The 22,656-nt window shown below is 37.9% G+C and overlaps 1 protein-coding gene across 28 annotated transcripts in view; it reads left to right on the top strand.

The window, feature by feature from the left end:
• RBFOX1 (RNA binding fox-1 homolog 1) overlaps window positions 1–22,656 on the top strand; it is a 1,071,989-nt gene that overhangs the window by 969,986 nt on the left and 79,347 nt on the right. For all 28 annotated transcript variants that reach the window (XM_056503454.1, XM_056503462.1, XM_056503455.1 and 25 more), the window contains 4 exons: window positions 12,703–12,846; window positions 15,314–15,367; window positions 20,447–20,539; window positions 22,299–22,359. In XM_056503454.1, coding sequence (XP_056359429.1) covers window positions 12,703–12,846; window positions 15,314–15,367; window positions 20,447–20,539; window positions 22,299–22,359 — 352 coding nt within the window. The remainder of the gene's footprint in view (window positions 1–12,702; window positions 12,847–15,313; window positions 15,368–20,446; window positions 20,540–22,298; window positions 22,360–22,656) is intronic.

The raw sequence follows: 22,656 nt of genomic DNA, 5'->3' as shown, positions 1-22,656 counted from the left end.
GAGTCCTGCTCACACAAAGATTCTTAGCTCATCCAGAATAAAGTCTGGTTTTATGGATTAAAAAACATTAAATGTGATTTCCTCACATTCTCGGAGCCCAGTTTATGAAGTGTAGGCTTGGTTGTCAAACTGATTGATCAAACCCTTTTTTCCTTAAAAAAGCAGTAAAAACAGTCAGTGTATGAAGCAGAATGGAAGTTCCACACCTAGAAAAGAGTAAAAAAAGAACCATTAAATGGTTTCTTGTGAGTATATGTTAGATTACCAAATATTTTCTGAAGCAGCATTGAATCAAAACATAACTATATGTCCTGAAATCACTAAAGAAACTGAAAATCTGTTTGACTAATCTTTTATACAAGTTAGGGAGACAAGCTTAGGTTTAGAAGCAGTTCCATAAACATAACTGAAACATATTTTCTTGTTTTTTTCCCCTTTTCCAGTTTAGCTCCACTAACCTACAGAGATGGTTGACTGGGATTGGTGAGGCTTTCTTTTGCAGAAGTAGAAGTTGGAAATATGATTTTAAAAAAGTAAATTATTCATGAAGTTTGATGAAAGGCTGGCTTTGGAGTATCAGACACTGGTATTATTCTCACAGAGGTTGGTGCCTGATAAGCTGACTCTCTGATAGGCATCTGGCAAAATTCTGTTTTCAGTTTTCCTTTATGTTGCTTTTTCCTTTCAATTGGCCAGAAATAATAGATCACACTTTAGTTATAGTTCAAGGAATTGGGTGATCATTACACCTTTCAGTTACTAATATAGGAAATAAAGTGTGCATACAGAGAGACTCAGTTATGTTGTGCAGGTGGAAAGGATACTGGAATTCAGAAAGGCAGGAAAATCCTAGCAACCAACAAATGATGCAGTGATCATGACTGCCCAAAAAAATAAATGTATTTATTTACTTACATGGTTATCCTATTGTACAGCATACTCAATTTATCTGTCAAGAGAATTTACAAGAGGAATGTAGGAATCTTAGCTATCCAAGTGGGCTTTAAAGGTAAAATAGTGTAACCAAGTGAATCAGTGCACAGTGAGGAGAGTGGTGGTGCTGGAGTGCCTTCCTGTGACATTAATCCTTCCTCCCTGAAGAGTGCCTGGCTTTTTTGGGTTGTGGCCATCACAGGATGGAGAGCAGTGATGGGAAGAGGTGACCTCCAGTTGTCATTTGCTGATATAATACCATTGCTTTATTGTGTGATAACTTGCTTGATGTGATGTTTATTCTGCTGCAATGCCATGCTAAGGAGTGGAGGTTTCCATTTCTCTGTGTCTGAGAGTCTCTTTTGAGCCAGGTCACAGAAAACAAGGATCTCTGCCTGGGGAGGTGTACTACAGAAAGTGGAAAATTTTCCCCATCCAAATGAACATTTTCCCCACTCCCTTTTTCGATGCTCTTCTTTTGCTTGTTCTTGCATTGTTCTTTTTTTTGTTCTTCTTATGTTGTTTTCTTACAATATTTTGGCATCAGCCTTTGTGACTGGTCCTTGTCAGGGCACTGCTGGTCCTTCCTGCCCTGCCCACCTCCACTGGGCTCCCCATCACAGCCCTGCCTGCCATGGGACACCCTGAACAGGACCCTGACCCTACCAGAACCCTGAGCCCCCTGAACAGGACCCTGACCCCACTGAAAGGGTCTTTGACCCCCTGAACAGGACCCTGACCCTACTGAACAGAACCCTGAGACCCCTGAACAGGACCCTGACCCCACTGAATGGGTTTTTGACCCCCTGAACAGGACCCTGACCCACTGAACAGGACCCTGACCCACTGAATGTGTTTTTGACCCCCTGAACAGGACCCTGACCCACGGGTTGCTGTCCTGCTCTGACCTTGCTCCTGCCCTGTCACTGCCTGCCAGGGTGCACAGGGCTGGGTGTTGTTGCTGGACTGGCCTCCATGTGCTGAGAAATCCAGCAGGATCACCCAGAGCAGGTTGTTCAGGACTGTGTCCAGGTGGGTGTTGGACTCCTCCAGGGAGGGAGGTCTCTGGGAAACCTGTTCTAATGTTAGATCCCTCACAGGGAAAGTTTTCCCAGCTGCTGCACAGAATGTCCTGCACTGCAGCTTTTGCTCATTGCCTTTTGTTCCCTCATTGGTTCCCCCTGCTCAGAGTGTAGCTCCCTCATCTTTCCTCCCTCTCATCAGGCATTTTGCCTTCTCCTTTGCAGGCTGAACAGCCCTGGCTCTCTCATTCTCTCCTTGCTTGCCACATGCTCCAATCCCTCACATGTTGACTCCTGTTCGATTTGGGCTCTTTTCCTGCAGCGCTGTTCTTCTGCCAGTCCCTCCCTGCTCGTGGGGCTGTTCCTCTCCAGGGCAGGACTTTGCTGGGCTTCACAGGGTTCCTCCTGCTGCTCCTCCAGCCTGTCAGGGTCCCTCTGCATGGCACAGCCCTCTGGGGTATCCCCCACCCTGCCTGCTCTCATCTACCACCAGCATCGACTGAGCAAGCCCCTCTGAGAATTGCAGGGGAGATGAATCTGTGCCACAGCGGCTGTGCCCTCCTGGACTGATTCCTGAAGGGAGCTACAGGCAGCAAAGCTGCCTGAGACTGCTATGGCTGATGGCTCCTCTGTACAGATGTGAGATGAAAATAGAAATATCTTGGCTGAGACATGCCTGCTTGCTGTGCTTGAGGATGAATAAGGGAAGAGGTCTGTTGGCAGGCTTGCTGTGAGCAAGAGGGAAGGATGGGGATTCGATTTAAACTCACTGCCAGTCCTGATTCCAGCTTTGCTGCTAGAGAATGTCTCCTTTTCAGGGGGATCCAAGTCTGGTTTCTAATTCTTCAAAAGATGTTTCCTTAAACTTGAGTATCAGTACTCAAAGCAATTCTGCAGTGGGGGCTGCATTGTGCAGCTCAGTAACAAGCTGCATTCATAGATCAAGCAGAATTCATCACAACATCAGCATTCACAGCTAGATTGGTTTAAACCCTTTAAAAATTCTTTGAACCATCCACTACTCTTTAGATTTGTTTCTTTTTTGAAGTGGGAGAAAGGAAGGACAAATGGATGTTTCCTAAAATTTTAAATTGTCTTTCACATTAATGAAGGAAAGGTGTTGGGTGATCTTGAAGTGAAGGATGAAAGAAAATTATTTACATAAAGCAAAATGTTCCTTGTGTGGACTTGTCTGTGCCTGGTTGTGCCACTGGGAGACTTGAGGCACGCTGCCTTTGGAGAAGAGCAGGTACAGAACTGCTTTTCCATTCAAAATGTCACAGCTCCTTGGAAATGCTGCTTGCATTTGGCTGCAGCCTGCTATGACATGAGACCACCAGACACACCCAATAAGAAAAATAAATTCAGCTGTTTTTTCCTGAAATGGGTAATCTAATTTTGAGAAATGACTATCCTGCAAGGAGCTGAACTGCTGCTTGTTGAGTTGGTGAGTACCCCAGTATAAAAAGAGCAATGTGATTTAGAAAGTGTCTTTTTGTGACATGGAGAGCCCTCCAATTCCTCTGTATTTCAGAGGGTTCAGCAGCTGACTCCTTGGGCAAAGATATGCAAGTGAGCAAATGGAAAGTCACAGTAGGTGAGGGGTCAAACAGAGAAAAACCTTTTATCACGCTGTCACATTTCCTTTCTCTTGGTGAGCTGGAGCTGGAGCAATCAGCCGTTCTCTCTCAGCAGGAAACTCTGCTCTCACAAGTTCACTCAGCAGTTGGTTGTGTCAACACAACTCTCACAAAGAGGGACTTTACATGCATGATATAAATCTAGTTCAGAGGGGAATTCCAGAAACTAGTGTGCATTGATTCAAGCTGAGGGCAAACAACTCGTAGCCAAACCTGCTAATGTTCCATCTAAAGACATTTTTTGGTTTTTATTTTTTAATTTTTAAAAGGAAGTAATATCCCCTGAAGCTGTGCAGTACAGTATTTAATTAGTGGTTTTTTATTTGGACAAATATTGTTAAATGTCACAGCATTGTACAAGTTAGTTGCAGATGTTGAAAGTCATTTTGTCCAGATAGAGCCTGCTGCCAGAACAAAAGTTTAATAAGCTTTATTGCAGCACTGCAGCCTTTTATAATGTTGACTTATGAGGAATAACACTTGAAAGAATTTTTTAGCTAATTAGAACATTTAAAAAAAGACTCTCATTCTATATTAGAGCAGTAATGCTTGTGCATGAATGAATGACCACAGGTAAAAGTACAGTTGCCTTGCTGGTATTGATTTATGTTCTTTTCTGAATAATTTCTTCATAACTCAAGGTAATGAATGAGTTGGAGAGGAGAACTTGGGGAGAATCAGTGGATTTCCAGAAATCAAGTATGCCAAGTTTTGCATCAGTCAGAAAGTCTCATTCTCAAGGGCATTGTGTCCTGATTTATTGCCTATCAAAGTGTAACTCAAAGTGTTTTAAGGACTTTCACAACCATTAGGTATATTTACCTGTAAGCTTTGCAAAACCTTTTAACAATTCTTAATCTACCTTACCCCTCTTCCCTTAAACTTTATTACTTAGATGGCAGATCTGTATTTCTGCATATTTAGAACATACCACAGCTATCCCCTATTGATACTTTCAGGCACGTTCCAAGTCTTACATAATTTTATATATCTTATTTCATATAATCAATTTATTTGGTGGAAGGAGTGTGAGCCCTGAGGAGTCAGGAAGGGCAGGGGTGGTGCTGAGGCTTTGGGTGGTGATGAAACCACACCCTGAGTGCTGTGTCCTTTCAGACACACGGGGGGAAATGAGCTCTGGTGGGAGGGAAATGAGAGATGAGTCTGCAGAGTAAATGTGCTGAGCAATTTGTGGGGGAAAATGTCATGGACACAGCACTTTTAGTGGTGAGGATCCTGGTGGTTTCTTGTTCTGGTAATACTTTGTAAGCCAGCTTGTGCAGTGTGAAGCTGCAGCTCCCACTCAAATGATGAAAATCCCTCTAATCAAGATTTCTTTATTTACTGTCATGGGTTTTTTTTAATATGTTTTCATTGGTTGCCTGTCTGGATTTTACATTAAGCTTTCAAGCATCGAAACAAAGTTATTTTTGAACACTTTCTTTCTGTAAGAATTACATCAGAAAAAAAACAGACTTCTGACTAACAGATGAAAGAAGAATAACAAAATCAATAGAGTATTTCTTTTTGTCTCTGTATCACTACTTCAGATTTTTCATTTGGATTAAATTAATGCTTTTGTCCTTTGACAGTGTATTTCCTAATCTGTCTGCTAGTTTTTTTAAGGATAAATACAAGGAATTTTTTTTTTATATTATCATGTGAAAATATCACAATAATTGAGTTTTATATGTAGCATGAACTTCTAAATATGTGCATGCATTTCCTTCTTGGCTAATGGAGCCAGGATGCAGCTAATTAGGGAAAGGTTTTGTTAATTGCTGTTGTGATGTTGTGGATGGGATCAGTAGGTGGTCAGAAATATTTATTGAATCGATGCAAGCAATAAATAATTCATTAAAGCAACCTTTTATCATTCCTTCTCCCATTCCATGTTACTGATATACTGACGTCAGCTGGATGTCCTTAACTGAACTTGGCAACTGCTTGGTTACAGACAACTCTTTTAAAACATTTTACAAATATTATTTAAAAAATAATACCTGCCTGCTCTTTATGCCAGCAAATTTGGCCCAAGTTTTGAGACATGTTCACAAAGTAAGAAAAATGTAAGGCTTTTGGTCATTCTCCTGCAGACATGATTGATATGCTATTCCCTGAGACCCTGCTGAATATTGTAGAAGTAAAATGATGAACCAGCAAAGGCAATGTAAAGCACTATATAAGGGCTATATTCCATATTGTTAAGGAAGATTAATTGGGGAAATAATTAATGTAGCCAAGTTATTAATTACTCTTTGGTTGTCCTGCAGTACCAGAGGCTTAAGAAACCTATCTTATTGCTCCTATCTGTCCTCAGAATTAATGATCTCTTATTTAGGCTGCTAGCTCTCCATGCATAAGCTATCACAATAATAGCAGTGCTTTCTTGTAGCCTGTGGTATCAGCATCCAGAATGCATCCATCTAGAAATGAGAGAAATAATCACTACTGCTTGCAAGCCTTCAGCCCTGAACAATACCCAGTCTGCTGAAACCCCAGAGCATGTTCAATAGTGGAATGTCAGAAACTGCTGAAGCAAAGCACAAAATTATTCAGGTTCTTTTTCATTTGTCAGTAAATTGGATTAAGGGATTCTAGCAGGGTGTGCTTGTGTGTGGCAGTATATCTAAAACAAATGCCCCAGTCAGAGGCAGTCACCTTACACTGTCATCCTGGGAGTGAATTGTATTCATCTGACTGCTCAAGGAACTCTGGGTGGAAATATCCCAGAAGGAGGAGTTTGTGTGCCCTCCCTTATGAACATCTAACACACTTTTGCCCAGAAATGGGAGGGAGAATGGCTGTTGGGCATCAACAGGCTGGCCAGTGGCCAGGGTGAGAGGGGACACTCCCCACTGAGAGGGGACAGCACAGCCTAGGGGAAGGGATTGGCTCCCCTGCTTCATCCAGGGCTGTCCCAGTGGTTGCTTTGGTCATTTTGCATTTGGTGCTTTGGGTAGTAAAATATGAACATATTGGATATGAAACCAGGATCATTGTACCTTCTGTAATCTGGGAAATAGGAGTGAAGTTAATGGTAATGCTGAAATTGCTTTGTCAAGTGGGTTTAACGTCAGGGTGAAGTTGTGACCCAGGTGAAATAAAAGGGAATTTTGCCATTAAAAACAAGGGGGTCAGGGCTTGCCCTGCAGGGTTTCAGTCACAGTGTCTCTGAAACCAAGCATGTCTGGAGTGTGAGATACTCAGCTGCACCAGAAACTTAGCAACATAATCATGGAAGGGTTAGTGTTGAAGTGACCTTAAGGATCATCTTGTTCCAAATTAACAAATGCAGGCATGATTATATTATTATATTTATTTCTTTCTGCCTAGCAGCAAGCCCCACATCTGTGTGCTTTTTGCATTTGATCAGAAAAAGGAACAGTGCACATTTTCTTCAGGAAAGGATTCTTAAATGGATATGGCATGAGCTACATGCTGTGCAGTATGAGGTTCTGGAAATATTTTTGTTTTTAGAGCTAATTTGAAGAATTAATCTCAACTTTTAATATTCTGAAAGCAATGAGACCTTACTATTGATCTTACTCAAGAGAAAAGGATAACAGAGAGGCAGTACACAAGAAAAGTCACTGATACTTCTGTGATACCCTGTGAAATAGCACAATAATAGAATTTTTTTTCCTGTGTACATCTTTGTGTGAACACTTAAGCCCAAACAGATGGATCTGTGTCTATAATTCCATTTTTTCTGTGTTGTTATGCTTCTGGGAAGCACATTGCAGAGCTGGGAATACAAATTTACCAAAACAAGTATGATTAATTAATCAGTTGATCTACTTAAGAAAGCAGGAAAGCTACAAGCCCATCACTTTGTCAGTTCTCTCTTAGTGGTGTATCTGGGAAACAGCATTTTCAGAAAGTCCCAAACTCGGTTTTAAATTATTCTCTTTGCTCACTTTTTAATGGAAAGGTAACTTTCCAGAATCTAGATCCTTTTAAAATGGAAAATGTGCAATATTATCTGAGGGAAGGATGAAGATGATTTACTATGCATGATTTTTTCAGTTTGTACACATTGGGCATGGTTATATTTTTGCTCAGGACGTATATATATATTTTCTGCTGAACTTTTCTCGATTGCTTTTTTTATCGGGTTTACAAATCAAATCAAACAGGTATATTGCAGAGCTCTGATATTATTTTCTGTGCTTATAGCACAATGTATTGAATTATGCTTGCTCATGTACTGCTGCTGCTATTCTCTCCAGATTGAGAGAGAATGACTGTGGGGGCTGTAAATTCACTTGGCTTCCAGCACCACCGGTTAAATCAAGAGCCCTGTTCAGGCTGGAGAAGAGACAGAGCAAGTGTTCATTACACAAATCAATTTGGTCAAAAGTACAGCACAGTGGGTACCCAACCATTGCTCACATAATATTGTCAACTTAATCAAATAATGCCTAGAAGACATTCACAAGCTCTTTCTCTCTGAGAAATAACTTGATTGGTGCAGCAGGAAAAAACAGGTGCTGTTTTGAGCATTTATTAAAAAAATTCAATGGGTGCTTTCTTTTTTGCTAAATTTAAAATTTTGAAGAGCCTTACCCTATGCTGGCGTGTATGCATGAGATGCTCAGCACCTAATTTACCATTGATCATATTTTAAAAAAATAATCTGTTCCTTTTTTTTTTTTTTCCCTCTTTCTTTTCTCCTTGTAAATATTTTAGAGGTTATTCCTGCTAGAATTAGGCTGTTCTTCCTCTAGACTTGGTGTTGGTTTAAAAGATATGCAACAGATTTGTTCTTGTTTGCAGATTATAGCAGAATGATTTCTCATGTTCCAACGCTGCTTGTTTTCACTTTGTCCAGAAAGAGGTAAAAGGTTTAGTTCCATTTCAGGCATTCCCAAGATCTGTGTTCCCTTCAGCCTTTAAAAGCTGAGATTGGTAACAGAGCTCTTGTAGTGGTGTGCAAACAGCTCTTCTGTGACTGCATTTCATTGTGCTGGAAAAAGGAGTTGAGGGTGAAAGATTCTGTGCACACCATCATTGTTTTGTAGGAAATTAAAGATATTCGCCAGTGAAAAAGAATGGAGGGAGAGTGGAACACTTGCAGTTGTGGTGTAGGAAACTTCAGGGCTGGCTGTCCATTGCAGTGATGGATGGAGAGGGACACACAAAATCTGCAAGAGCCAGGAAGGAGAAGGGAACAGGGTTTTTCTACCCAAGCAATGTGCACAAGGCTCTCTCTGATCTCAGGCTCACCATTGTTCTGCTGGGTGTGGTGCCTTTGCCACAAGTGCTGAAATTGGGGATGACACTCCAGTGTCCAGCCAGCTGGGAAATGGGGCTGCATTGAGGCTGCATGATTGTATTTGTGAGTGAAAATTGCTGCAAATTTGGATTAAAAAGGCCCTAAAGGAAGAGGTGTGTGGGGGCACAGAGCTAATGTATTTTTCCCAAATAAAAAAAATGTCAAATTTATTTTATCCAAACAAATATTTGGTTTAGTGGTTTTCTTCACTTGTATAATTTTTTTTCTGAAATTCTCAGGAAAAAGCTAGGCAGACCAGAAAAAAATACTTCAACAATTGTACTTCAGTGTGAAGTCTTTAAGAACTTGAGTGAAGCCTTTTAAATAATAGAAGCTTTTTGTTTCAAGAACTGAGTCAAGGAAACAAAAATATTTTTCTAAATGTAAATAATTTCTGTAGAAAACAATAGATGTTAATTCCCCAGATGATGAATTTGGTTTAAAAGGATACCAAATGTTTATACTGAAATTATCTTATATATATATATATATATATATATATATATATATAGATATATATATATATATATATATATAGATATATATATATATATATATATATATATATATATATATATATATATATATATATAGATAGATAGATAGATATATATATATAAATCCTTTTCTGAAATTCCCTCTTTGATATGGGTTTTGGTTATCTGTAAGAATGTTTGAATTCTGATTTATTTTAACACTTAAGCCTTCAGTAGCTCACTGAAGTAAAAGGAGCTCACCTCAATTTGTTTTGCTGTGAGTGAGAATTTGATCATTTATTTCTGCATTTTGTATTTATAACTTTCATTATAAGTTTTAAGGCTCTCATATATTAAGTATCTTGCATATTTTATAATTGCAAATATGTGGTGGAATAGGGGCCAGAAAGCAGCCTGATTGCATGCAAGACTTTGCAGGATGGAGGAAGGATAATGCCACATCCTAACATCAATTAATTTTTAAAGGACTATCAGACACCACTCTTCAGGTCCTCTGGCAGTGAAGGTATTCTCCTGAAATGCATTATGTATGTGTGAGGTAAATTACATTCTGGTTCTGTGAGCCCACAGAGCTCTGAAAGTTGCTTGGCTGGGATTTTTCAAAATCCAGCCTGTCCTCTGCCCCCTGTGTGTTTTACCTCCTTGGTGCTACTTGGAAATTTTTGCATAATCCTCACATTCCAATTTCAATTTGTGGTTATCCTTGCCCAGATCTCCCAGGCACACCCTTGGATTTCTGGATGAAAATGTTTTGTAAAGAGCCTGTTACATTTCCAAGCATTTTGATATGTTCTGCATGGTTTAGCCCTGTTAATTCTGCCCCATTTCTTGAGGGTCATGGACAGTTAGGAATTGTTGATGACAGTGACTTGCTAAAATTTCTGGTTTCCAGGCTCTGAGACATTCTGTGCTGAGAGTGTAAATTTGAAGCTTCTTAGAATAAAAAAATATTTTTAAAAGTGGTAAAACCAACAAAAGGCTCAGAAATTAACAGTACCTGGACTTATCCTCTTCACCCATAATTTGTAATTCCATTTTAAGACCACCTTCAGAAACCTCACTGCTTTTTGTTGACCATGATCTGTTCAGCTGCTTAGTAGGGCAGCTGCTCCCAGTGTTTTGGGATGTTTGTGGTGCACAGTTCAGCCCTTCTCTTCTTCATTTCTGTGAATAAAATGAACAGAGATTTCTCTTTTTGATTTGCATTTATACAGGATGCTGATTATGTAATTTCTTCCTGGGGCACTCTCTGTTCCTGAAGATTACCAGCACCTTCAGAATTGTTCAGTTGTCTTCAGATTAATCTAATTGACCTCAGATTCTTCTGGAGTGTTGTATTTCAAGAGATTCCATTCTGTCATCCCCCACCTGCTCTCACATACCAAATTTCTTTCATATTTCTCTCCTTTTATGCCTGAAGGTAGAAAATAATCCCTGTGGCGTCTCTGGGTGAAACAGTTACCTCAAAATCTAAATTTTGGAGTTGATTTTAGATAACAATAGATTAGCATGGAACATTTTTCGTCTCTTGACAGCTATATACAATATTTTCTATTTAAATCTCTAAATATTCATAAAGATAAATTATTTACTTTGTGGACCTGTGAGTTCAGTGAGAAGCAGATAGAGATGTGATGGCACTGACTCAGTTTTACATTTACACTTGATCTGATCCAATTATTTGTTTGGATCACTTGTAAATCTTTCTCCAGTGCACAAAGTTTGTGTTTCTATGAGATATCAGAGCTGCTGCTGATGGACTGATGCTGCTGCAGAAATGAGGACCTTTATTTATAAAGTGTTCTTAGCACAGAAGTGGGGGGAATACAGATGTTAGTACTTTAATTTGAGAACATTTGTATTCTCTAGGGAGGATATTGTTGAATTTCACTTGCTAGGATTCAATTTATGTGTAGTTATTGCTGATGTAAATGATGTGTTCTGTTTGAGTTCTTTTGCTTCCTCTTCAGCAGGCTTGTTGGTACTAAAACTGTGTGGTAAGGTTTATTTTATTTAACCATTTTTGTGTTGCTTAAACTGTTGTATCCTGAAAGAAATTTCATACTAGCAGAAAATAGGTAGTTTCTTCTTTTTGATCTTTAAATGAAAAAAGTCAGAAAGACAAACTGAATGTCACATTAGCACACAAGAGAAAGATGAATACTTAGAAAAACAAAAGGGTCAGAAGGAAGAGGAAAGAGAGCAGAAAGTGATGGATGTCAGATCTTCTTTGTAGTTTTCCATCCAACTATTTTCTTTCCCCTTCTATTGTTCCAAACCCCTCTGCCCATGCAAACAAGTATGAGTGTGCTGTTTTAGTACAGCATGCAGAACCTTGTGTGCTGTACAAGCTTTAATTAATTAGTAATTAATTAATTAATTAAAGAACAGAGAGGAGTTGTTTTTATAACATACTGATGTGCCAGCATTGGTTAATTTTACTTTTTGGATGAGGGGCATTTTATGTTTTTTCCTCATCTCACTGAGGATTTATAATTTGTTTGTTAAATCATAACACATGGCAATGCCCTTCAATTTTAAACCAGAATTTTAAAACCAGGGAACGGCGTCCCTGTAAGAAGTACCATGACACAACCTCATTTTGGCAAGGAAGAAAATCTGCAAAACTTTTTTTTCTGAGCCTCACACTTCTGTCAGGCAACCTTCACCACTGATTAAACTTGTGTTCCCTCTCACAACTCAAGGCCTTTTCTGTAATGGGCCCCATTTATCTGGACAGAATGACCCTCCAGTGCCCATCAGCACTGCTCAGACACAGCAACGAGGATGAGATGTGTCACCTGCCTGCTCTGCAGGTCCCAGTGGCCTCTGAATGAAAGCACTAATCTGATTTGAAGGTGTCTGCCTTGCTCTGTGAGCAGGCAGCATTTGGACTGCAGATTCAGTTCCTTACCTTGGCAAACACAGAAGAGGTTAAAGGAGTTTTTACCATCTTATAGGGAGATATAATCATTCATTATTTAAGAATAGCTAAGCAAATCTACAAATGATAACCTACTTATTCTCCAGTTTATTCCAAATACATGTAATCACTAAGAATATATGCTGTTGAGACAGAAATGGACTTGATTTTGTGTATTTAAACTTCTGCTATTCCTCACTACTTTTCAGCAGATTTAACTGTTTTTTAGGTTTTTTGCTTTTTGGGATTTTTTGAGAATTGTATATATATATATGTATATACATACATATACATACACACATATACATATATATATATATATATATATATATATATATATATATATATCCCTTGTATTAAAAATGTCAGAAATACTTACAGTGTGCTTTATTTTGCTTTACCCTTTTAGCAGACAGATGATGCAGCACAGACTGATGGCCAGCAACAGACACAATCTTCTGAAAACACAGAAAACAAATCACAGCCAAAACGGCTCCACGTCTCAAATATACCATTCAGATTCCGGGATCCAGATCTTAGACAAATGTTTGGTGTAAGTGCTCATCATTTATTTCTGCTTTTTGTACATTTGCACTGCAATAGGTGTTATTGGCAGCTGTATCTCTGATTGAGGCTATTTTCAGGAAAGATTCCTCTTTAATCTGTGTGTAATCAAATATCTGATTTGCCAGTCACAACCAGGAAAAGAAATGATACAGATTCTGCTGGATGTGATGCACTTGAGTGCTTTGTGCTGCTTTTACAAAAAATTGTCTGTTGTGGTTTCAATGCATACATATTGCTGCTGTACACATCTAGGTTTATCTGCCTGCATTTACTGATTTTGGAGAGCCTGATATTAAACAGTCAGTGCCTGACCTGAGTAAGGGACACGAAAAGAAGGCACAGGTTGAATTTCAGCACAAAGTTCAGACACAGGAATCCTCACCCATCTCCACAGGTTTTGTAGGTCTGCAGGCTTTGAAGGTTTTTGTTAGTACTTTTCTGCAAGTCTCTCAATCTGTGCTTCCCCCCAGGCCACAGGTGTCTTCAAGCACATCCCCTGTTTCACACAGGCCCTGGACATGCCATCAGCAATAGGATTATAAACAACAGAGCTCAGACTGGCTTTCTTCTCCCTGATCCAAGGACTCCCAGCTTTAGTTTGAAATGCCACAAACCCCATCTAGAAATAGTACTTGATCATCTATTAGAACCCAAGTCAGCACTCTGAAGTATTCATGTGACTCTCTGTCCTTATTCTGCCTCACTAAACCCAAATTCTCTCCTGCATTACAGCTGGTTATTCAGTGCAGCTCCAAGTGCCTCACTCCTCTGTAATTCCATCTTTCATGTTCAGCTCAGATTTTTAAGTTCTCCCAATGTGTTTGTATGTGAGTCAAGAGATGGTGTTTCTCAGTATTTATTCCTCTGAAGGAAACAGTTCCTGGAAACAGAATCCTGGTGTAGTACTGGGAAATGAGTGACTGTTGTGCTGGGTCTGACTTGGTACAAGTTACCTCCCCCGAACACAGCTCCCAGCTCATCAGCAGAATAGCAGAAGGCATAATAATTAATCCTCCAGAGAAAAATATGCTGATTTATTTAACTAAACAAACCACATAAAATAGGTTTTATTTAAAAAAAATTAAATGAAAGGATTTTTTTTGTAGGTATTGTAGCAATTTATAAATGAATAAACACATTTCCTTTTAATGTTTCTAAGTCTTAGGTCTCAAAAGACTGACACTGGAGAATGGCTGGAGTTTCCAGCTGACTTCCAGAATGACTTGGTAACAGAAAACATTTAGCTTCTGAAATAGCAGAAAAATGAAATTTCTGCATGTGATGAGTTGAAATATTTCATATGAAGTATGGCAGATCTGCATCACATCCACCTTATACACACAGTAAAAGATCTTTTTACATGGACATGAATATAACAGAGGAGAATTCTTTAAATATCAAGTCCATGTCTGCATCGAGGCTAAAGTTGCAGTTAAAACATTAATTAAAGGGTGAATGCATGAGCATGAAATAAACCAAAGTACACCAAGTGATGGTTGATTTTTCATGGTGAAGTTGAAACTCTTTAATAAGCTGGAGAAGGAATGCTGTCCTTTCTGGCCTGTAATTGTTTATTATATTTTACAAGACTGGATAGGCTCATTTCTGCAGTTCCTGGGACTCTTGGATTATTCTCCATTTGCCTGCCTCTAATTTCTCCATTTTTGTTTAAGATATTGTGTCACTTACCAATGCATTATTAATACGGCATATTAATGACATATGAAATAAGAGAAAACACTCCAATTCATTACATTGGCACCTCACAAATTGTGTCCTGACAGGAGTATTCTAACATTCATTCCCTTCCTAAGTCAGGTCCAACAGAGCCTTTCCTCTGGGACAAGCAGCTGGGTTCAGCTTTTGTGTGTGCAGACAATGTCCAGGGAATTGAGTGCTATTGAAAGTCAATAGGAATTACAGCTACTTCTAGTATTATTATAAAAATACAATTTTTATAATTGAGAAAAAATCCCCCCAAAGTGAGTGTCCATTATAGTTTTTCAAATTATGCCCCAGTAAGACAAAACTTCCTAGGAAATAATGGTTACCTATTTCAGCAAGGCTGAAAGAAATCCTCAGTCCAGCAAAACTCCCACCTGGCTCAATCTCATTCCTGTAAAGAAATAACCAAACTCCTTCACCTGTTCTGGAAAATGCAGAAATTTGGGACTTCACTGTGATTATGATTTAACTCTCCTCTGTCAGGGGCTTCACTGAGCTTCAGGTTCCTCTGTGGAGTGATTATAATGAGCATTATAATGCCCACAATTTAGAAATAATTTTGATCTGACTCCTTTTAGTGTTGTCTTTTTTATATGTTTAACAATATTTGGTTTTATATTGTTTAGTATTGCACCATTTCCTGAAACAAACATCTGTACTGTATATGATAGAAGGGCTAAAGTTATTAATGAACTTTTTTTCATGTAACTTTTTCTGTTTCTTTGCAGCAATTTGGTAAAATCTTAGATGTTGAAATTATTTTTAATGAGCGAGGCTCAAAGGTAAGCAGTTTAATTCACCTGTGGAATTTTTTGCTGTGTTTAAAATATATGAGTAAAAGGAAACAACTGCACTGCTGTGACAAAATAATGTCTGAAATTTTAGGTTAGTGGAAACATCTTCTGAGCTGTCAGTCAGTTTTCTAAGCAGTAAGAAAATCATTGGACTCATATGTTCTCAAAGGGGGTAATTTTAACTACTCCAAACTGTCATCTGTTATATGGGAATGTTGATTTTCACTGTCCTTATTCTTCAAGGGTAATTATTTCATTTATTTTATAAGATGAGTCCATAGTTAAAGATATTTTAGGCAGGTTTGTATTAGTACAGGTATTTTTTTCCTTTATTGAAATGAAAGATGGTAATGATACCTAATAACTATCCTCTTTAGTAATTAGCTGAGAAAATACATAATTGTTCCAGATTAAGTGCAGATGTTTTCCTCTTTAAGTAAAGCCTTAGTACACCAACCCTTTGAAAACAATCTATTTTAACATTTTATTTTATTAAGAGATTTATTATTGTATTGCAAACGTTTAATATTTTTTTACAAAATTACTTTGCCTTAAATCCATACTTCAGTTTATTCAGTATTTAAGAAATAAAGCAGGACAGAATGGCCAGGACTGCATCAGCTAGTGCAAAACTGTAGCCCAGGGTGTTCACCTGTGATATCAGCTGCATTATAGGGGTTTATGTCTGTCATATGCATAACTTTTTTCCTTTTCTTGCCATGTCAGACACACTAAAAAGTTTATTCACTAATGTTTCAATCTTCCTGTAAGTCATATATCATTTATTATTAGTGATGGAATGTTATCCCTGCTCTAGACATACTGTAACCTGTCATATTTTAAGAATCATATACATCAAAAAAATTTATCTTAAATCAGATACATTTTAATTCTGTTAATATTTATTTTCTGAAATTAAAGCCTTCACTGTTTTTGTTTTTGTTTTTTTAAACCTAAATGGAACAGCTGAAATCTCCTGGTTTATTATTCAGACATTAATTAATCCCCTTGCCTGCCAGCCCAAACTCAGAACATTCATCACTTTTTCAGTAAACAACTAAAATGGATGGAATTTGGTGGCTTAGAATCCCCTAATGTCGCCAGAATTTATTGTTGTTAAATTATGGTTGTTCAATAATGTTTGCAAAAGGCATGGATTGTGCAGACCTGCTGCTGCTGCATAATCCCATCAGTTCCCTGAGCCATCCCCCACTGGCCCCTTTGCTGCTGGGGTGGAGGGGTTTAAACTTTGGTTTAGCCCCTAAATCTTACCTGGGTGGGCATTTTAACCACCACACCTGTGCTGGGCTGCATGAGAGTAAGGTTTTAGTCAAGTTTAGGGGGATGGCATCAGGAGGTGATTCCAAATTGAGCTTTTTTTTTTGATTTTGGGCTTTTCAGTGTGAAAACATCCCAGTGCCTTGTGCTAAAGGCAAGATCCTGGCAGGTATTTCAGAAGGAAAAGGTTCTCCTGGCTGGGTTTGTGACATCCCTGCCTTGGTCAGGTCAGGCTGTTGTCAATAAATGCTCCTGCAGCCCAGCTGTATCCAGGGGAGCTGCTGGAGATGCCTGAGGCAGTGCTGGGGTGCACCCCACAGCTCAGAGTTATTTCAGGTATAGCTACAGAATATTTTGATTTCCAGAAGTACCTTTAGATTCTCTCAATTAAATGGAAAGTTAAGGAAGAAGAAATATAGGAATGATAGGGACATCTTTTTTTTTTCTTTTCTTTTTTTTTTTTCTTTTTTTTCTTTTCTTTTTTTTTTTTTTTTTTTTTTAATCTGATCATTTCGTGTCCATTCTGTAGGAATTAAGATGCACCAGATTAAAGTCCCATTCCTGGCAGTGCTTATCTATGTTTTCATAAAATCCCACTGAAACTGAAAGGACTACTAAGTGGTTTCAGACTGAGTACAGGTAACAAAGTTTGCAGGATCAGAATTCAAATTTGTTTTCTAGCTGCAGTTTGGCATAAGAATTGCTAGAATATGTTTTTGTTTCTGTTTCTTTTTCTTTCATTTTATTCTAATAGTTAATGTTTTAAGCTATTGTTGCAAAACCAACAAAAGTAATTTCATTCTCATGTCCTAATAGTTAAGAAAAATGGAATTGCACACTCAAAAAACTTATCATTAGAATACCACCATAAAGTATAAAATCATTTTGCAGAAGGGAGTCCTTCCATAAAAGAAAACCCTAGAACAATGAAAGTTTCAAATACGAATTCCTGCTTGTTTAAATGTATGATAACAATGAAGAAAGCTTTGGTAAAATATACAGCAACACTGACAACTTTTGAATTTTTGACCATTTTCTATCAATTATAAATAATGCTCTAGAGAGCTCTATATATACATTTAGAAATCTGTTTATGTGTGTATGAATTAATGTGTATCTAGTGTATATTACATTATTCTTCAAATAAGGAGAACTCCAACGTGCCTCCCAAATTAAATCAGAAGCTTCTCACATGCTAACTTGGCTATTATTAAATCACTTAGCAGATTTTAAAAACAAAAGGCATATATTTGCATTGCCAGTTAATAGAATGCAGCTGTTAACTCAGTTGCATGTTAAATTGTTGTTAAAGTGTTTGTGTAGGTATTTGAATGTGTGATGGTGAATCTGTGTTTTGTTTTTGAGATTCTCTGTCAGCCAGGTAAAGTTAAAGATTTGCATAAATAGTAAGATCTTAAGTTAAGTAGTGTTGATTATGAGAATAAGTAAAACATAAGAAATTAAAAAATTACAATGAGTATTCTTTTCAGAATCTTTGAAGTTACTGTCTTATCTTGGCTTGTGGCTCCACTTTGTATGTTTTTCTAATTTTTAGTATAATTAGGTTTTATCTTTCTCTTTAGCTGTTTGAACAGAAGTTAACTAGTAGCACTGTGACCTAAGGAGAGTGACAGAAAATTTTGACTCAACTCCCACAAAATGTTTGCAATTCCAAGAAGGGACAATTGCTCAGGCAAGAGAATAGGGAAATAACCAAACAGAATTGGGGGAATTTCTTCTATTGAATGCAGTTACTCTGCTTAGATCCATGGATCTAATGATGTTTTCTGCTGTGAAAATTTCTTAATGGCATCCTAAATTAGGAGCCTTACAAGATGGGAAGAAGTATTTGTAGAAGAAATAAAAATTTAAGGTAGAGGATGGGTTTGGGTATAAGAAAAGCCTGTCCAGGGATCTAAATCATGGAGATTAGTGCTGAGGAGGGGGATTTACTTTCTCTCACCATTCCTGGTACTTAGGGGAAAAGAGAGTTCCATCCTCAGTGCCTTGTGGCAAGTGAGGTCGTGGCCTTGTGCTAAAGTTGTGGAGGGTGGTGTGGAGGGAATGTGTGGAATCAGGTGTTCTGGGAATGCTGCAGGTGAGCTGCAGCTGCTGACAGAGCACCTCGGAGCTCGGGCTTCAGGGAAAAACCAGAAGCTGTGCTAAAGCTGCTTTGGAGAGCATGAAACAGAGACCACTGCTCTACACAAATGGCACTTTTTGAATTATCAATGGGAATAAATACCTGAGCTCTCTGAGTAGGTGAAATAACCCAAATAACCCAGGGAATTGTCCTGAGAGTTACTTAACTTTTTTGGTTGATGGTTGACTAATTAGTTCTGTAGTCCATACCCATTCTTTTTCTCACTGCTTGGTGTCAGTTTTGCCTTAGTTTGTTATTTGGTCTCCCCTTTGTGTAAATCAATGTAGAAATGTCTTCCCTTTATTTTTATTATTATTTCCCCCCCCGTCCTTTTTTGTTTAAACCAGTCACTTTGTGTAATAGATGGCACTGCAGAGAGGAAATGGGTGAACACTGGCAAAATTCAGCAAAGGGAGATGAGGAGCTGTGGTGAGTGGCTGATTGCTCAGGAGCAGAACAGAGTTCAGGCTAAAACAGAAATAAAAAACTCCAGTTTTAGTAGAACTTAAACTATGTGAGCACTGCCTGTGTGCAAAGCACCACGTGCAACTTGCAAAATGTGAAAGCTTGGGGTTGTAGAGAAGCCTTTGGATAATTTTGGGAGGCGTGCAAAAGTATTGTAGTGCTAATGCAAGAATTACTTCAAAGGGTTGGTGTATGTTTCTAAAATGTTCTTCGCTGTCAGATTTCTCAAAAATATTTGCCATTTTAAACAGTGTTTGATTTGACTTAGGGCATAAATGGCATTTTGGTAGGATTTAAAATGTTTGTCTTAGTCTAGAATTATAAAGGAGGGTGTTTGTCATAAGCAGAATTTCATATTTGTCCCACTAACGTGGGATTCTGGAGTTTTACCAGTTGCATGTTCTATATGTAGAAAATAATATGCAGAACAAGTAAATGCAGCAGTTCAACTTATTCAAAACGTTTGCATTTTTCTTCTTTTATCAGAGTTTCTTTTTCTATTCACATCATGTGATTTTCTTTGATCTGTTAATATAAGAAAGTTTATACTTTGTTCTGAAAGTACTTTTGTTTTGTTGGTGGTTTTCTTTTTTTTTTTCTTTTTTCCTTTTATAAAAAAATAAGTAAAGGCTGTATAGTTTGACAAAAGTTTAAGTTACCCTAGTGTTGCATGGGAACAGTGTTTCTTATGATCACAACAGCATGACTAAGTAGGCAATGTTTAGAGTATATTGACATTCAGTGTTGAATTTTGTGCACATGTTTTTTATTTTGTTGATATATCTGCATGTCATTAAAATGTGGTTCATTTTCTTTTCTCATTAGTTCATTTTTTTTTTTTTTCCATGTGAAGACACTGTAATTTATTTTAATTTCGTTTTCTTATTGTTAGATTTATTTTCCTCTGTAGTGACATGTAGAAAGGTATTTTTGGTATCATTCTTTGACTTTCTCAGAGGGTATTATCTAACTGATGACAGGAAAAAAAAATTTGTTCACATTTGTTGCTTACTTATTGCACATCTCAATACAATTATAATTTTTCTAATTTGCATGTTACAGAAATGAAGCGAGGACAAGAAAATATTAAATTAAAGAGAGAGAACATAAGCAAACAAGTGGTCATTGACTGAAATAATAATGTGCATGTTGTTTTCCCCCCTTCTCCCTCCTGCATGCAGGGATTTGGTTTCGTAACTTTCGAAAATAGTGCTGATGCGGACAGGGCGAGGGAGAAATTACACGGCACCGTGGTAGAGGGCCGTAAAATCGAGGTGCATGTTCAAAATATTTTCCTTTTCATCTTTTTTATAAATGTCTGCTTCACTCTCATTTGTTGTTTCAGATGCATCATTGGTGTCTTCTGTGTGCTCCCCTTTCCCCTTCCCATTGTTTATATATATATTTATATATAAAGAGAGAGAATCTGGCCTTACTTGGGTTTTTTATTATTATTTCTTTTGTAATTATTATTATTATTATCATTATTGCTGAATGGTGGATGACAGATTTGAAAAAAAAAAAGAAAGATTTAATATTTTGAAGTTATTATTTTGGATGTTTTGTAAATCAATGGGTGCAGTAGATTCCAAAAACCAGCCAAGAAAAAAAATTTAGAAAAATTGAAAACAACAACAAAAAAATGTGTGACAGACAAAACAAAAACAAACAAAAGGTTGTTTTTTTTTCTTTTTGTTTTGTTTTCTTTTTTTTTCCTTTTTTTTTGTTTTTTTTTTCTTTTTATCTTTTTTTTTTTTTTTTTTTGCTGCAGGGTTGATGTGGGATCCACAGTGGCTTTCAAAAAATTAAGACTGGGAAAGAAGCATCCAAAAGATGCCCAAGAAACAAAGCCAGACTAGAGACTGAGCAATTTTCACATTTAATTTTAACAAAGCCATGAGGCTGTTTTGGTGGGGTGGCCTGAGCCATCCCCACCTCCCAAAAAACCTCCACCCACATTTGCCACGCCACTGGATCCCCTTCAACACTGCCTCAGTCGTATTCGTTAGAATTTAAAAAAAAAAAAAAAAAAAAAAAAAAAGAAAAAAAAAGAAAAAAAGAATTACCAATTGAAAATGCTGTCGTCTTTTGAGTAAGATGTTGCATATTTTGCCTTTTCATTTTCCCCCCTCGACGGTAGCGCTTAGGGCCCTCACCAAACTCTCAGTAACCATGGTAACTGTATACATACCCATGCTGGCGATGGTGCTGAATGGTAAGTGGAGAAGTCCATCTGCCGTTTCACGTATTTAGCGCTGATATACCACGTGGATTTTTTTGACTTGTTGTATTAAGTTTTCTTGATGCTACATTTTTTTCTATATATTGGTACGCCTGTAATTGAGTGTACGTTTTAAGCAAGCCTGGGAGGCACTGATTGGATTGAGGATATGACTTCGTGCACATCTTACTCAGATTGTTAACTCCATATTGTGTTAAATAATGCACCCTCTTTTTATCCTTTTGTTAGCTGTGATTTTAAAGCTTGAATGATTTTGTTAATTCTTGCAATGAAAAAGGCTCTTGTTCCAAGTGTTGAATGCTAGATGTTGCTTTTCCAATGGTACTTCTCTTCTAAAGGGTTATGTTGCACACTGCTAAAATTCGTTTGTCCCTTTTTTGACATTTTCTTTGTTTCCTTGTACCTTGTCTCTTTCCTTTCTACTCCACTGCATGTTCCTTCATATAATCTTTTTTTTTTTTCTGTTTTGAGTATTTATTGTATCAGTGTTATCATGGAATACAAGCATGCTCTTAAGTCTTAAATTATGCAGTACCTTTTAATTTGCTTTTAATGTCTTTTTATTAAAGTTTAAATGATATGATGTTGCTTATTGAAATGATTTGTAAGTTAAAATGGTTATGAAAGTAAATGTAATTATAAATAGTATGATTTTGTTATGCACCTGTTGCCTTCTATAAATTAAATTGCATTTTATTTTCACATGACTAATAGCAGTAATAATGCATGCTTTGAATAGTGACACGGGCCCTCCCTGTAACCCTTTCTAATCCCCTGTTCTATGTGCTTAGGTAAATAATGCCACAGCACGTGTAATGACAAATAAAAAGACCGTCAACCCTTACACGAATGGTAAGTGCACGAGCCGCCTGCTCCGGGGACTGTCCCTGCATGGAGACACAGTCCTGCTCCTGGGGTGCCCCCTGCATTCCTGGGGCTCACACTCCCAAGGCATGGCAGGCTTGGGAGTGAATTCCAGCTCTGCAGAGCCTGGCTGGGTCACAGCAGCTGGGCAGAGCACGAGCCCCTCTGGCTGGAGCCCCAGTGCTTGGTGCATTTTGTGTAGGGCAGTGTGATGGCAGAGGGATTTTCTCTACTGGGTGTTAGTGCAGTGGTGTGGGAGCTGATGGGAGGATTCAGCTTGGTTTA

The sequence above is a fragment of the Oenanthe melanoleuca genome, chromosome 14, assembly GCF_029582105.1.
Source record: "Oenanthe melanoleuca isolate GR-GAL-2019-014 chromosome 14, OMel1.0, whole genome shotgun sequence".
NCBI classification, from domain to species: domain Eukaryota; kingdom Metazoa; phylum Chordata; class Aves; order Passeriformes; family Muscicapidae; genus Oenanthe; species Oenanthe melanoleuca.
The sequence above is the reverse complement of the archived record's forward strand: the minus strand, read 5'-3'. Positions and strand labels throughout refer to the sequence as shown.